The sequence below is a fragment of the Pyrus communis genome, chromosome 16 (assembly GCF_963583255.1).
Source record: "Pyrus communis chromosome 16, drPyrComm1.1, whole genome shotgun sequence".
Classification (NCBI taxonomy): domain Eukaryota; kingdom Viridiplantae; phylum Streptophyta; class Magnoliopsida; order Rosales; family Rosaceae; genus Pyrus; species Pyrus communis.
Window position 1 is genome coordinate 5,066,632 of NC_084818.1, and position 16,369 is coordinate 5,083,000.

At 35.1% G+C, this 16,369-nt stretch overlaps 1 protein-coding gene across 1 annotated transcript; it reads left to right on the forward strand.

Annotated features, from left to right (window-relative positions):
* Positions 1 to 11,109: 11,109 nt before the first annotated feature.
* On the forward strand, positions 11,110 to 12,195 carry LOC137719683 (ethylene-responsive transcription factor ABI4-like). Its single transcript, XM_068458728.1, has one exon. It carries the CDS (start codon positions 11,110 to 11,112, stop codon positions 12,193 to 12,195), a length of 1,086 nt encoding a protein of 361 aa, XP_068314829.1.
* The last annotated feature ends 4,174 nt before the right edge of the window (positions 12,196 to 16,369 follow it).

A 16,369-nucleotide genomic window follows, 5' to 3' on the forward strand; every position in this document is an offset into this window, starting at 1 on the left:
ACTATCACTTTCCAACCAAAAACAATGCCAACCCCGCTGACATGCAAACTCAACACCAATAACAATTACTGATAACTCTGCAAACCTCCAAGAAAACGACCATGGCAATTCTTGAAAACTCCCTCCACATGCAGCAGGACCGAGATTTTCTTTAGACAAATCATCTGTATTAAGCTTAACCCAAGGAAACCAAAGAGGAGACCAAAGGACAGGAAGAATAGTAGGAGCCTTGCAAGGGATAGGTTGGATCCCCAAAGAAGAAATGATCCGAGTGTCAAAATCCTAAGAATAACCAGGAATAAACTTCCCACCATGAACAATTGCCGAATTGATAGACATGCAAAGACGATGAAAATAGATTGGACGACCCTCAAAAATAAATTTATTTCGAGCCTACCAAATAGCTGAAATAGTAGAAAGACCCACAAAAATCCATAGATTGCGCAACTGTTTGGAAAATGGCTTACGGACATAGACATCCCAAAAAACAACCAAAGAATCTAAAAGAGGCAAAGATGTACCAAATTGGCATGCTAACCACCTCCAAAGTTGCCTAGATATCCGACATCCAAAGAAAAGATGAGCAGTAGATTCATCAGAATTACGACATAAACAACAAATGGATGCCAAAGAAATACCACATCGTTGTAACGCACCCTCTGTAGGAAGTTTATCATGAAAAACCCTCCAAGCCAAAATAGATAGACGTGGCGGAATAAAATGTTGCCAGATAACCTTAGCTTAAGCACAATCACTATGTCTCCTTCAAATAAGGTGATAAACAGAAGAAAAAGAAAATTTCCCAATAGGTGAGGGCGCCCAAATCAATTTGTCATCCTCAATATTTAAAGGCAAAGGTAGACGTAAAATCTGTTGCACAATTGAGGGAATAAATTTGTAAAATAATATGGCAAAGACCAACTTTGTGCTTCAATAACATCTGAAACTCGAGGAAGAGCCTTAGGTGAAATGACCGAAAGTAAAGAAGGGCTAATAATAGGTTCATCCAACCATTTGTCAAACCAAAAGGAAACTAACCTCCCATCACCAATAATCCAACGACTATTATTATTCAAAATAGGCAAAGCACACTTCAAACCATGCCACACAGAATATCGTAAATAGATATTTTGATTTCTGTAAGGCGAAAGAGGTAAACGCTAACGAGCAAAAGAACTCCACAAAGAAGAGGATTGTAAAGCATCCCATCCAAAACTAAGCAAGGTTGTCAAATTCAAAGAAGCTAAATCACGAAGACCAAGCCCAGCTTCTTTTTTAGGTCTACACACCATACTCCAATCAACTGTTACCAATTTCCGAGAAGATAAATCCCCAGACCAAATAAAATTCCTTGCGCAAGCAGAAAGATGCTTTAAAACACAAGATGGCAATTGATAAATTGAGAAGCTATGGAGAAATAAGATTTGATAAACAAACTACACTAATTGAAATCGTCCAACCATTGACAGAAGTTTACCTTTCCAACCTGAGAGGCGAGCTTTAGCCTTGTCTACCACAGCTTGAAAGTGAATTCTCATTGGCTTACCACAAAAAAATGGGTACCCCAAGATAAGTGAAAAGAACAACACCTAAATGAAAGCCAAGATACCTGGAGACATGCGCTTTACGATGGACCGAGGAAGTGCCAAGATAAAAAGTACTCTTAGATGCATTAACAAGTTGCCCCGATGCACAACCATACTTATCCAAGAAATTTAGAAGAGAACGAAGAGATCAAATATTCCCACGACAAAAAATAAAAAGATCATCAGCATATAACACATGAGTAGGAGGGCAACAAGCTCGCGGAGCTGAAATAGAAGTAATCCGTCCAGTAGAGAAAAGCAAAGATAAACCTCTGCTCAGAGCCTCCTCTGCTGGACAAAAAAGAAGTGGAGAAAAAAGGTCACCCTGACATAACAAACATGTTGAACGACATATTCAAATGGAAGATTACTCATTAAGATGATTGTATAAATTTCTACTACATAGCACATAGCTCATAGCTCAGGATCTGTTTGATAATTATTTTCACTTTATTTTTAATGGTTGTGATATGCGAGAAGAATATATTAAAAAAAAAAAAAAAACAACTTAAGTAAAGATGAAATTAATAAATACAAAATTTTGAAAGTGAAAAGAGTTTGACATAGGTTTTTGGTTTCATTTTGAATATGAGTTTAACATATTTATGATGAACCGTTGATTTGTTTGATACATTTAGATGACTAAACGATTTCCGATTTGAATGACTTATTGTTGGGATGATCTTTAAATGAAGATTAAGAGATTTAACGGTGAAGATATACTATTTGTAAATGGAGGAATGAGGTAATTCCCCCAAGGAGAAAATGCAAGCATTATACTCTCATTTTTTTGTGTCTTCCAATACATATCTTCCCTGTACTCAGTAAATGTCACAAATGTTGATTACAGCGTGAAGGTATCCTTCATTCACTCTTCTTCATCCCTCTTTTTTTCCAATTATTTTTCCCATGTCACTAACACAAAAAATAAAAATAAAAAACTAAATAGTAATCAAACATACCTGTAATTGTTTGTGTTTGTTCGTCAATCTGGCACCTAAATAATTTGTCAGGCACACTGTTTAGGTGTTTTTGCAAATACCGAAAGGCTAAACGATGTTGAGAAGAGAAGCAAGTTGATAATTTAACCTCTATGCGATTCAAAGTTGGATGAGGAGGGGCAAACACAGTAACATAGAAAACACAATATCTTATCTCAGGAGTGGCAAGTGTTATAACCTATTTTCAAGCATACAAATAGAATTCAGTTGCCGACGGCTTTAGCCTATTTGGGCTTTTGTTTGACTTTGAATTCTGAGCTCAAATCCTTCTAAATTAGTCCAGGCCCAATGAATTGTCCTTGCATGTTCTCATCTCTGTAGAATTCTTATAGGCAATAAAGCCCATATTTGAACTTTCTCCCAGTCCTAAGAGTATGGTAGTTGATGCCTTTTTATGTCTGTGTGTGTTCAGATGGGAGGTTGATGGTTCTAATTATTTGGCATATATGTTTATATGCCACGCGGGTATTATGTTAGTATGTGTTTGTTAAGCATAGCTTAGGAGTTGAGCATGATTAATTGTAAACTGGTATATAATCCCACTCTCTCCCATTATTCTCTGTAATCAACATTTGTGACATTTACTGAGTACCAAATACTATTTTGGGTACCCTCACGCTGGTCGGGAGGAATTTGCTCCAAAACAGCAACACTATACAAGTTTACTTCTTCAAATAGGGCAAGCTATGAATTGGGCAAATGAGTATGAGAATTGTTGGAGAATAAGGTCTCACATCACTCAAATGACAAAATAATATACAATTCTTACCCTTAATATCACCAAGCCGTTTGTGATAAAACCCAATACCTAGCAATAAGTGGTTAAGTTGAGACAATATCTAAGATGGTGGTGGTGGACCATAATGAACCTAAAAAGTTTATTATGGTATCAGAGCATGTTATTTTTTTGACACATTTTGGGCCCAATTTACTGGGATCGAATTTGTCCTTAAAATGGGCTTTTCAAAAACTTGCACTAGCTCCAACTTAAGGTTATTGAATGATTAGACCATCGAAAATTTGCGTTGGCTCTAGTCCTTGAATGATTACCTGGCTCTTGAAAATTTGAGTTAGCTCCGGTATAGAGACTTGATCAGTTACATATGTGAAAATTGGTTTCCCTTGTGACCCATGTAGGGTCACTCGTGAGAAGGCGTGTTAAAAAATAGGATCTCACTTCAGTCATATGATACAATTACCATGAAATCTTTTCCTTGAATATCTCTACTCAATTATTGTATTTTGTATTTATGTAATTTTATGGTATTTTCATTAATTTTTTAGTGTATAGTTGGTTAGTTAAAGTGTGTTTTTCATTACTAAACATTAAAAATCCGTAGATCTTTTAGGATCACCCTTAAAATTGTTGGATATTTGTTGGTTGGTTTCTGGCAAGGTTTTGGCAAGCCCATCGCCTACTACGACGCGTGACATGATGACATAGTTTTTGGCAGCACGCTAAAATGGATGCTCCAAATCCAGTTTCTATATTTGTTCTTCGAGATTTGAATCGGTGAACATGTTGTATCAATAGTAGAATTAGTTATATACTTTGATAGGTGTTGGCGGTCATCTAGTTTCTTCGGTTAACATGCCTTCGGACTTGTGATTGCTTTGGACCCAAGGTGAGTAATTTTTAAATATCCCTTCGTAAAATACTGAACTGAAAATGTGCCTATACGTATGCTCTATTGAATTTACCATTTCCACCTACAATGAGTTAGAGATGACATTGTCGATAATGTGTGATTGTTATTACGATAGTTGGATTTTATTGAGTGGTCTGAAATCATACTTTTTTATGGTTCCATTGAGTTGGTTTGGAACTCTACATCATATGGATTCTATTAAGTTGGTCTGAAATCTTATTTCTTTTATGGTTCCGTTCGGTTGGTCCAGAACCCAACAACCTGTGGATTCTATTGAGTTGGTTTGGAGTCCTAGTTCTTCTATGGTTCAGTTGAGATGGTCTGAACCCTACATCCTATAGATTCCATTGAGAGGTTTTGGATTCTAAATTCTAATCAGGTTCAATAGAGTGACGATTCTTGGCGAGTTCCATTGAGTGGTTGTGGGACTTTATGCTTTCCTCCTAGATGGTTATATGAGAAGTTATGGGACCGTATGACGTGTAGGCTTCGGCCAAAAGTACCACCCTAGCCCTGTAGCTTAATTTTACGTATGAAGGTGAATATTGATAACATATATAGCAACGTGACATATGTAACCGTGCATAGTGGCAATTGAGAGTAAGGTGGCATTGAGAAACACTATTGTGGTTAGATTTTGTGAATGAGTACTTATGGCTTTATAGTATAGTTTCATGTCGAACCCTAGTGTACATTGTGAACCATAGTTACCTACTTACTACTTATATGAGCTTTGTGCTTATCTGGATTTTTATTTACCTGGTGCACCATTACCACGCTGTAGGATCGACTTTTCAAATTGACAAGGCTTCACTAGGATGAGGATCTTCAAATGTGGTTGATCAAACATCTGGAGCGACTAGGTTCCCTTGTCCCGTATTTTATCTTAATTTCAGTGCTTCATTTTGAGAGCCCATGCGTTGTGCATTAGATGGTTGTGTATATATATATGGGGAAACCCATCTATTTGAAGTATTGAATCAAGCACGACTTTTTATATTATTGTACCGTTATGTTCCACATACACATGTTGATTCCGAGCGACGATTAATATATGAGAGTTTGTAAATTTCATATCACTAAAATCTTTTGTAATAAAACTCAAAACCTAACAAAAAAATGATTAAGTTGAGACAATACGAGTGATGATATTCGTGAATCATACTAAACCTAAAAATTTATCAGGAATAGCTATTCCTCTAATTACTGTGATTCTCTCCTCTATCTATATATATATATATATATTCTATTACTTATGTTTTAGTGATTAAGTCAAGAATCGGAGAAAGTTTATTATTACATTTCTTGTAAATAAACATGCAGAGAGAGCATGTCTAGTGGGATTGTATAAATAGAAGGCTTAGCATTTAGCACTTTGAAGAGGGGAAACACTATCAAGCTCCCCCAACGAGCAAAAACCCTTTGCATTCCGGACATTCTATGATTTCTATCTACAAATGCAAAAAGTGAAACTGAAACAAGCAAAAGGTTTTTAAATGCCTCTATACGTCATATATTTTTAAGAGAAACGATACCCTATCTATATAAACAATGAGAGCACTATATAGAAAATACTTCTTCTTTTTTCCTGATTGGATCGATGCCTTTTAGATCATGTCAGTACTATACAGGGCCTGGGATGTGTGTTGAATTGGTTCATATATTCCGATGCCTTTACAATGCGTACGATCAAAGAAAAGTACAAAGTTCAGTGTCTATCTTTTTTTTTCTTTCTTTTTGATCAATAAATTTCGATGTCACAAATTCACCTCGATTCTTTGTAGATTTTCTTTCTACAACAATCCTTTTGTTGACAAAATAAAATAGACTACGATCGAAATCGCTGCTATGAACTCACATGGATTACCTCATTTGTACATATATATTTGTCGTACAACAAGAAAAGGATAATTTGTTGAAAAGAAATTGTATCGCAGGAGAGGTGTGGCTCAGATTGGAACAGCTCCCCTCCATGCTTACAACAAGCAAAATGCTGATCAAATAATCCAAGAGTTTTCCAGACTGAGTGGAGCACAAGCTAAGGGCACAAAGACGCCTAATATTTTATGTAAATATATTTATATATCAGTTTTATTTGTTTTTGCAACAGAGCTAGGGCATCGTATCAGAAGACAGAAATTGTCCCTCTATTTCTATTTGGGGTCGTCCAAGTCCAACTGGTTTTTATGTTTAGTTGCTGCTGCGGCTGCCTCTGCGAGTGCCAATGCGGTGGGCTGGCCATCACATGCTTCCTGCTCCTAAAATTTGCTGCACATCCTCTGGTCTTCAGACACGTCACTCCTGCATGCAAATCCGCCTTCCACGTCATCATCGTCATTTTCCTCATCGAGTATTCACAGACTAGTCCATTCACACTCTCTTATTCCGAAAAAAGTTAACTTATTGACGTGGATGCAAATTTCTTCCTCTTTATTATTGGATAAAATTATACCTACAAAATAAATAACACCTTAGGTCAAGGCCAAGAGCCTTACATGCCCACGATGAATGGGGGTGAGGGGGCTTTGACCGAAAAACCTCCCATACCAAAGTTAGAATTTTGAGAGAAAAGTGGCCGGCCCCCTTGGGAGGAGATGGACCGGCCACTTGGATGACTTTTTGGGTTAGATTCTTGATTTGTAGCTAATTAGTAAATTAATTGAATAATAAATCAATTAATTAGCTAATCAATATAATTAAAAATGAATGATTTGGGGGTTACCTTGTGGAAATGATTTGATGTGGATGAATGAAATATGTTTTGAATTGATACCTATTTTGGACACTTTTGACTTGGTTGAGGAATGATTGCCCGCTGCTCGCGAGTAGAAATCTCGGTGTACCTCAAAAGTAATTTTGTCATTTTAACCCAAAAATCCACACGTCGCCACTTGATTATTTTTGACCCCACAATTGATATTACAATTATTGCAAGCCAAGATACTGCAGAAGGGATGCGTTTGAGCTGGTTCGGTTTCAGTCTAAGTCGTGTATCACTGCGGTTTGTTTCAATTCCAAATTACAATCGAACAATAATGGGTTTAGACCTTATTATATTTGTTCATCGACACTGCTGTTTGTTTAGGTTTGGTTTGTAATTGACATGCACAAATTGCTTAATTAAAGTTTTAGAACTATTATCACTAAAGATTGATTGAGTTGGAAATAATCGTTCTTTTGACTAATCTAATATCTAAGTTTGCCTCGCTGCCGACAAACCCTCTATTTTTCATATTTTCAAATGATTAATATAAAATAATTTTTGTCGAATACTGTATGGTAGGATTATGATTGTATTGATTGTTTACAAGCACAAAATATTGTAGAAAAAAATAATAATTGAAACATGCTACTACCACAACCATATGCTATTTTATATGAATTTTATATTGATATTTAATTAACGTCAGATTCTTGCAGGACTGTCTGATAGTTGTCATACACAACTACAAGCCATGGAACATACTACGAGTGTGTATATATACTGTCATTAATACTAACACAACTACTAGTTCTATACATGTTGATATTTTTCGAAGAGATGTTAAGGAAATTCTCTTAAAAATGAGACTTTTTATAGACTTTCTACAATCTATATTTTTGCATAATATTCTACAATATTGACACGAAAAGTAAAGTTAAAAAATATATGAGATGATGAGAGTTTATAAAAAATTCCACTTTAAAAAAATCTTGTTAAAATTTCTCTATTTTTCGTTCAAGGTCTCATGATAATAATGTATCCTCTGACACAGAAAATATACATGCAAGTTGTAGTTAAGTATCTAGGTATGAGCAATACTACCATTTATCCTATATAAGATTTTGAATCAATTTAGAAAAATAAAAATCACAATTTCAAATTTTCAAATTTTTTCAGATGAATGAGAAATCATATAAATATAAAATATCTGCAAAAATAAGACAACTAAGAGCGTCTCTAAAAAATTGTCAACAATGTGGTAAATAAGAGCGTCTCCAAATGAGATGTCAACAACGTTACGTGGACTATTTTGACAAAAAAATATGACTTTAATTCTAATTAAAAGAGATGTCAAAATCTTACATGGCTTAATATTTTCCACTTTCGCGACAAAGTTGTAGGCATTGCCCCTTTTTTGTTTTGTTTTATATATAATGTTGAAACTACAATTTCTCTAATTTTCTTCGTTATTGGATATTTTATTATTAAAATTCTGACACTCTTAATTATATATTTAAAAATATTTTAATTTGATATTTAGTGGAAATAAGAGATTATAAAATTTTATTTTGTTACATCAACTATAAAGATGAAATGTAGCATCTTTTTTTAGAGATGATCTGAAAGTATAATAACAAAATATATATATACACACACACATATATAGAGTGATAATTATGCAGAAGAAATTCAAAACAATTTGAATAACAATTTTCAAATTGGGATGGCCGACTTTGACCACCTTGAAAATACGCGTGGTTAACTTATTCAAGAGACTTTGGTAAAGTTGTAAGTAGCATGCTGCAGACCCATTGCAATTTAAGGACATGGATCAAAGTATCTCTTTTTAAGTTTTAGTCCTAACTACTTTTAAAATCGGTCATTTAGTACTACAATATAGTAGTATTTATTCTCCTTCATTTGTAAGTGAAAAGGTCTTTAGTTTAATTTTCACTAAAAACAAATTTAAATCACATTATTGCTAGTATCTCCTGAATGCAAATAATATCGATTGTTAAAAAAAAAAAAAAAAAAAAAAAACCTTCTTTTAGAAGCGATCGAGGAACAAAATGTGGCGCAAGGAATTATAGCAGAGGCAACTCATTGTCTCTATAGCACCAAGAAAGAAATAACAATTATGAAGGCAATTCACGGTTACAACAAAAGAATATCATTTCTTCCACATGTATTATGACATGTGGAGTACCGTTTGAATATTGGATACTTCTAAAAATCTTTTTCATTTTTCGTCACCATTAATTCAAGGCGATGATAAGCCTTCGTGGTTGTAAATCTTGCACAACGAAGGCCTTTGTCCTTAAAACTTAGTGTGACGAACAAGCTTTCATGGTTCTAAATCTTGCGCCACGAAGGCCTTCATCCCTTAGTGCGACAAATATCATTTCTGTCGCGCAAAATTCTTTGCACGAAGAACTTTAGTATTTTGGTCGTGCAAACCTTAACTTCAAGGCTTCGTGCAACGCCAATACGGCGATGAAGCTTTCGTCGTTCAATTATTTGGACGACAGATTTCTTCTTTTCGCGACGACTTTTGCTTCATCGCAATAGCTGTTAAATATGGTGGTGTGTTGAGTTTTTTTGTTTTGGCTTATGTAAGTCATACTTTTATTTAGCAATTAAAGTTTGGAATTTAAATTCGAAATAATGAAAGAACAAGCGTATTAAATCAAGGCTTTTAATATTAAACTTTAAAGGCAAAATACCAAAACAATATTAATTAATCTAGTTAAAAGATTGCTTACGTGAATTATTTTTTATCTTTTGGTTTATTTTCACAATTTTTATCTTTCAGTGGGCCTAAATAAAACCTTGATGTTGTTTAACACTAGCATTTGATGTAAAGTTTCAATTCAAATTTAATCAAATCTCCCAATCTTTTATCGTTGGAAAAAAAGAAAATAAAGATAGAAAATAAAAAAGAAAATATAATTGTTATTGGCACTCTAAATTTTTTATACTTAGAAAAAAATACACTTATAAGAAGTGTAAAATAATAATTTTTGAAATGCTAATAACAATTCTAAAAAAATTTACATAAACTTAAAAAAATAACTTCAAATTTATAAGTAATGTTTTAGCTACTAAATATCATTAAAACGTCAAAATGGTAACAAAAAGCGGCGCCGAGTTAGAATCGTCTCATTGATCTCTTTCGAAAAAAATATCTTCCAACAGAAACGGACACCAAGAAAATTAAAATACACTCACCACAAAAACACCAAGCCAAAACTTACGTTTTTAATATGTTCTTTTACTAGATTAGTCACGAAGAATTTTAAGATCAGGAATCCAAAAACATTAAAAACCAAGGTATATATGAAGAGGTAATGCTATAGAGGTTATCTATTTAAATTATATTTTACAAATCATATGATGTAATTTTAATAATTAAATTCTTATTTTTGTATTAATTAACATTTTTATTTTTAATTAATAAAACGTAAATAATTTACAAATTTTGTATAAAAACAGATATACCTAAAATTATCCGTATGAACTTGATGTAATGAAATAACATCATATACCATTTTAATAAGGTTGTAAATAATGCAATGGCAGGTTGCAAATAGCAAACCAATGTGCGCACTGCGCCTGGTCATGTTTCTTCACTGCACAGCAATCACTCACTCTCTCTCTCTCTCTCTCTCTCTCTCTCTCTCTCTCTCTCTCTCTCTCTCTCTCTCTCTCTCTATCACAGACTCTCACCTCACAATCTCTCTCTTTCTCGAGAGATTTTTCAGTGTGATCGTCACAAAAAATGGTATATCACGTGTCCTTATATAAATATGAGATATGTGTGTTAAAAAGTTAATAGCTTAAAAATTAAAATTTTCCACCACTTACATAAAAACACGTGATGTACCATCTGTGTTTGTATCGTAACTAAAAATTTCTCCTCTTCCTCGATGTGAAACACAGAAAAGTAAAACCATAAAATATATATAAAGAGAGAGACCACCGCCCTAGTCCACCATTAACGAAAAATGGCATTGAAATCAGACACAATATCAGAAAAAACCCTCTCTTCTTTCGACTAATTGAGAACACTGAACGAGGTGCTGTGTAGTGGTCTCCATCCACCATCGATTCTTTCCACCCCACCCCCACACACAGCTTTCCACCTTTAAAGATCGCCGCCACCTCACCCTATGGAAGAAGACCAACACCGCGATTCGGCAGCTGAAGCAGCACCAGATCATCACCTTCCCCAAGACAACAGCAACAGCAACAAAACCACTGAGGACAACTCTACCACCGCTTCCACCGCCACAACAGAAATAACCAACAACAACAACAGAAAGTGCAAGGGCAAAGGAGGCCCTGACAACAACAAGTTCAGGTACCGCGGCGTGCGCCAGCGGAGCTGGGGCAAATGGGTGGCTGAGATCCGTGAGCCGCGTAAGCGCACGCGCAAGTGGCTCGGGACCTTCGCCACTGCCGAGGACGCTGCCCACGCCTACGACCGGGCCGCCATCATCCTTTACGGTTCCAGGGCCCAGCTTAATCTCCAGCCCTCCGGTTCCTCGTCCCAGAACTCCACGCGGGGCTCCTCTTCTTCCGCTTCCTCCTCCAACTCCTCCACCCAAACCCTAAGACCGCTTCTCCCCCGCCCGTCGGGCTTCGGCCTTACTCTGCCCTACCCCTCCTCTGCCCACCCGGTCCCGCTCATGGATTCGGGGTTCGTTCCATACGGTGTTGGCTTAGGGTTAGGAGTCTACCATAACGTTGCTGCTGCTGCTGCGGCAGTCGCCGGTTGTGGTGCAACTTCGTCCGTACGTATGAATCAGCATCCTCATCACATGTTAGATCAAGATCATGAGTATCAAAACAACATTAATCCTTTACACCAACAACAACAGCAACATCAGCAGCAACAAATTGTGGTGCAACAATTTCATCATCAGTACCCCATCGCATTATCCGACGGCAGCGGTTGTGACACGTCAACCTCGTATCTACATCCAAACCCTAGTCATGATCAATACCAACGACAAGTACCCCACCAGAATAACAATAATCAGGAGTGCTGTTCGTACGAGGATGTGAATTCGCTTGTGGGATCGGGGTTGTCTACGCCTATGGAGGTTGCACCGGGCTGTTCGGATATTCCAATGGGGACGGTGGGACCCATGTCGCCGTTGATGTGGCCGCTGACGAGCGAGGAAGAGTGTGTGCCGGGCCTTTGGGACTACGGCGATCCCTTCTTCTTGGATTTTAAGGGATTGGATTCATGAAGAATTCGAGATCTTGACTATATATAGGTAAGTTCATATAGTTCTGCATGTCACTCTATTTCGAAGAAGAACAAGAGAGAGAGATACAGATATATTCAATTCCTTTCAAAATTCAAGCTTAATCTATAGGCTAGGCTTGCATGCAAGATTAATTTGAAGTATTTTGGTCTCTATAGAGAATATTTTTTGTTTTCCAACTGTGGTAACCAAAAATACCCGAAGATTGATTACGATGTGAAAAAGGGCATTTAGCATCGAATTGAGGCTTACGACGTTACAATATGATCGATCGATAGAAGCTCTGATGAACACAAGGGGTTGGCAATTGGATTAATGACGATAGCTTGTTATGTTGCATAAAGATCGATCTGAGGTAAGGTTGCTTATGTATCAGTTTATCATAAAGATCTCAAAGCTTAGTGGAGTTTTGGGATGGGAATTTTCATGAAAATTTGGACTTGATTTTTTTATTTTTGTAATCAGATTATAGTAGGCAATTTTATTCATTAGGATGTAGTTTTGGGATAAAAGAAGAAATGCTATTACTCTCTCTTCGTTTTTTTATTCCTGAACTGAGAAATATTGTATCCTTAATTTCCCTAGTTACCTAAAGCATATATATACATATCAATAATTAATATAATTAGTTATAATATTTCTTGATCTGAAAGGAAAATTTGGTATATTGGGTAATTATTTTATGTGTGTATTTGCATTACCGAAAATTGAAATTATCCTAGTGTTCAACATGTTGGAGCAAGGGGAGCAGCGTGGAATTAATGTTGTCCTTGGTAAGGTCTCATGTATTAGTTATCTTCTGTCTCACTGTAATCATCTATCTTGTGTCCCTTCCTCTATCTATGGTAGGGCAAGGCTGGTGATGCCCTAAATAAATTAGGGCTATCCCACTGTAATCTTCCTCTTTTTGGGGCAATACCAAAAAAAAATAAAAAATAAAAAATAAAAGAAGAATTAGGAGTTCTGCTTCATAATTGATCCCTTGATAAATACAAAAAACACACATATCATATGCAATCGATCTTCGGTACTTTTCTCTTCTCTAATTAATAATATGGTTAGACTTGTATATTAAGAACTTTTGTGTAAGATTTATGTTGGAAACTTAGTAAAGTTAAGTTCATTCATAATCGACGGCAGCACCAGAAGATAAGAGATAGGTTTTAGTGAAAGGATGATTGAGAATTGTGAGTTTTGGATCACTAGTTTGCCAAACTACTTCAAGCACATTTTGGGTTCATACTGGCTTAAGCTTTTCCGGATCATATAACATACACTACATAGTTTGCCTCTTGATGATCTGTAGATTGTTTATGATAATCTTTAGTTTTAAAGTAAATGAACCGCTGAAAGAGGGTATTCTTAAATGTCTGCAAAATATACTTCAGTTACCTATATTTTGGTTAAGCTGGTTGTGACATGTCCTGGGATTAATTCCAGTCTGATATGTGTCTTACACCAAGGGATCTTTGCGGTTGCCAAAAGAAGATTTGGGCCATCCAGGCATGAATTGGTATTTAATTTATGAGTGATGCTATTTGGACACATTAGCTAAATTTAATACGCTTTATAATATAGGTGGGTTACACCGTCACAATGTGACATACAATGATAGGGCATACCTCTATTAGCGAGTGTGTTGTGTACATGTCTAAATAGTTTTTATTGTTATTTTGTCGTAGTATTGTTTATTTAGTCCATATTTCAGATTTGAGTCTAAATATGAGTCCAACTTATATATAAGTATCAGGTTCACGTGAGACCCAAATTTATATTACTGTATGAGATTTGAGTAGAAGGTAAAGCCTATGTCAGCATAATAAAATGATACACAGTAAATTAATAATAACAAGATCTTGAGTTTTGACTTCAATGATCTTTTAATTCATATAAGCCATATTGTCCTATGAAATTAATTTCCAATGCCGAGACTCGAAATCTAAGAATAAAAGTCTTTGCGTTAGAAGAAAAAACAAAAAATACTTTCAATGATCTTTTAATGCATATAAGCCATATTGTCCTATGAAATTAATTTCCAATGCCGGGACTCGAAACCTAAGAATAAAAGTCTTTGCGTTAGAAGAAAAAACAAAAAATACTCATATTCGTCATCTCTGGCATTGGAATATGAGTCATTGCGTTAATATATACGGAGGAGGATTTTCTACCCTTCTATTTTCATCACCTTTTATCTTTTCTCCTCACACATTGTTTTTTATCTTATTATCTCTATAAAAAAAATTAATATAAGATGTTAACGCGGCTTAACTGTAACCGTTCAAATAGTAGGGAATGGAATGGTAGAGAGATTAGAAGGGTAGAGAATCCTCCTCCAATATATATACATCATGAACTTAATTAATAGGCCACAGTGCCACATTGGAAAATTGCTCCAAGTTGGATATACATGTGCAGGTATTTTCTGGTCTCTCTTGGTATTCAAACGTTTAAGAATAAGAAAAACTAATGAAAATGACTTGAAAACTTGGAGTTTTAACGATAAGGACAAAATAAAGAGTAAAATGAATCGTACCAGGATTGACTTTTTAGTGTTAAAATATGATTTTTCGTTAAAGTGAACAGTACCGGAAGTTTTTCATTAAAATTCCTTGATAATAAGATAAGGGCTAGGTAGGCCGAACTACAACTTTTGACATTGTTCTTTATCTGAGTGAGTTTTGGGCTTGAAGTTTTAACAATAAGTAAAGGAGATGAACTCCATTAAGTGATATTTATTTTCTGAAGCTCAAGCAGTAGTGGATCATCACATTGTTTAATATGGCTCTTGTATATCACATATAAGGCTGAAAGGAATCTACGGCCTCCTTAAAACGTCCTTTCGAAGATTAAGCTGGCCCTTCGTTATCTGGATGGCTATAAATCGGTTCTACCTTCAACAGTTCGCAGCCACTAACATTAAATTTGTATAATTTTTAGCATAGGGAAGTACCCCATTGGTGTGATTCTTACAAGGCTCCTACTAATTTGGTGTTCAAAAAGTACATTTATCTCTGAAAACTTAAAAATAATTTAAATCGTCGTTGCGGATATGTATTACTTTGCTTTTGTATTTATAATATTGTGAAAAGATAAACTATAAATTTGTGCTTTTTATTTGCAATCTAAAAGGGTCCAATGCGTGCACATGGTTTCGGGTAACATGTTTTTCCATGCATTATCCCCTCGTCTTCAATTCATGTTGCTTGTGTAACAATTAATTACTGTTAATATTAGGATCTCCAAAGAGAAGAGAAGAACTGATGATTTACTGTATAATGATATGTCGTGATCTGAGTTTGCATGGATGTGGACTTCGAAGTTTCATAAAATTTAGCTTAAATTTGTTAAGCATGTACTACAAAAACAGATGGATAGATTTGGAAAATAACTTTAGATGCAATATGTTTGAGGGAATTTTCAAATAAAATATTTCTATTTTAAAAATTCTTTGTTTATTGTCTTTATAGAATTGTTTGTAATATAGAGCGTTTTTTATAAAATGTATTTTTTTTAAAACCAATTCTTAGTTAAACTGCAAGTGAATTTTAGAAAATCACTTAAGCATTTCATGCAAGAAGTACATAACTGGTGCTTCGTCTAAAAAACACTTCAAGTGCTTTTGAAACTCAATAATCTTTCGTTTAAACATGCTTTAAGTCATGTTGAAAGTACTCGAAAATTATAGTGCACATATAGTATTCTACTAGTTGTTTGTTTGAGTAGATTATGGGATTTTAAAAGTCCCTCGTCGAAAGTAGGGGTGACTCCAAAGAACAAAACCCCCCTTTCTTTTTAAAGTTGAACTTTATTAAACAGAAACCGCGCTGTCAATTATTTCAAAAAATAAATTAAAGCTGTGATAATTTGCAAATTTTTGTGAATCTTCTGGACTTAGAGTAGTAAATAATTTTTGAAAACTTGATAAATAAAGTTGAAGTTTACTTGGTAAGATAAAAGACAGAGAAAAGCCAGCTGATCTTTTACGTTGATTCGATAGTTTTCCTTTTTCTATGTTCAGATGGATTAGTACAACCAATGCCTAAATACAAGGCAAACAAAGCATTCTTCTTGGGTCCCCCTTTAAATTTAGCCTCATATTATCTCATTCCCTTATATATTTTACGTTTTCATTATTCATCTTATTCTTTCTAAAATT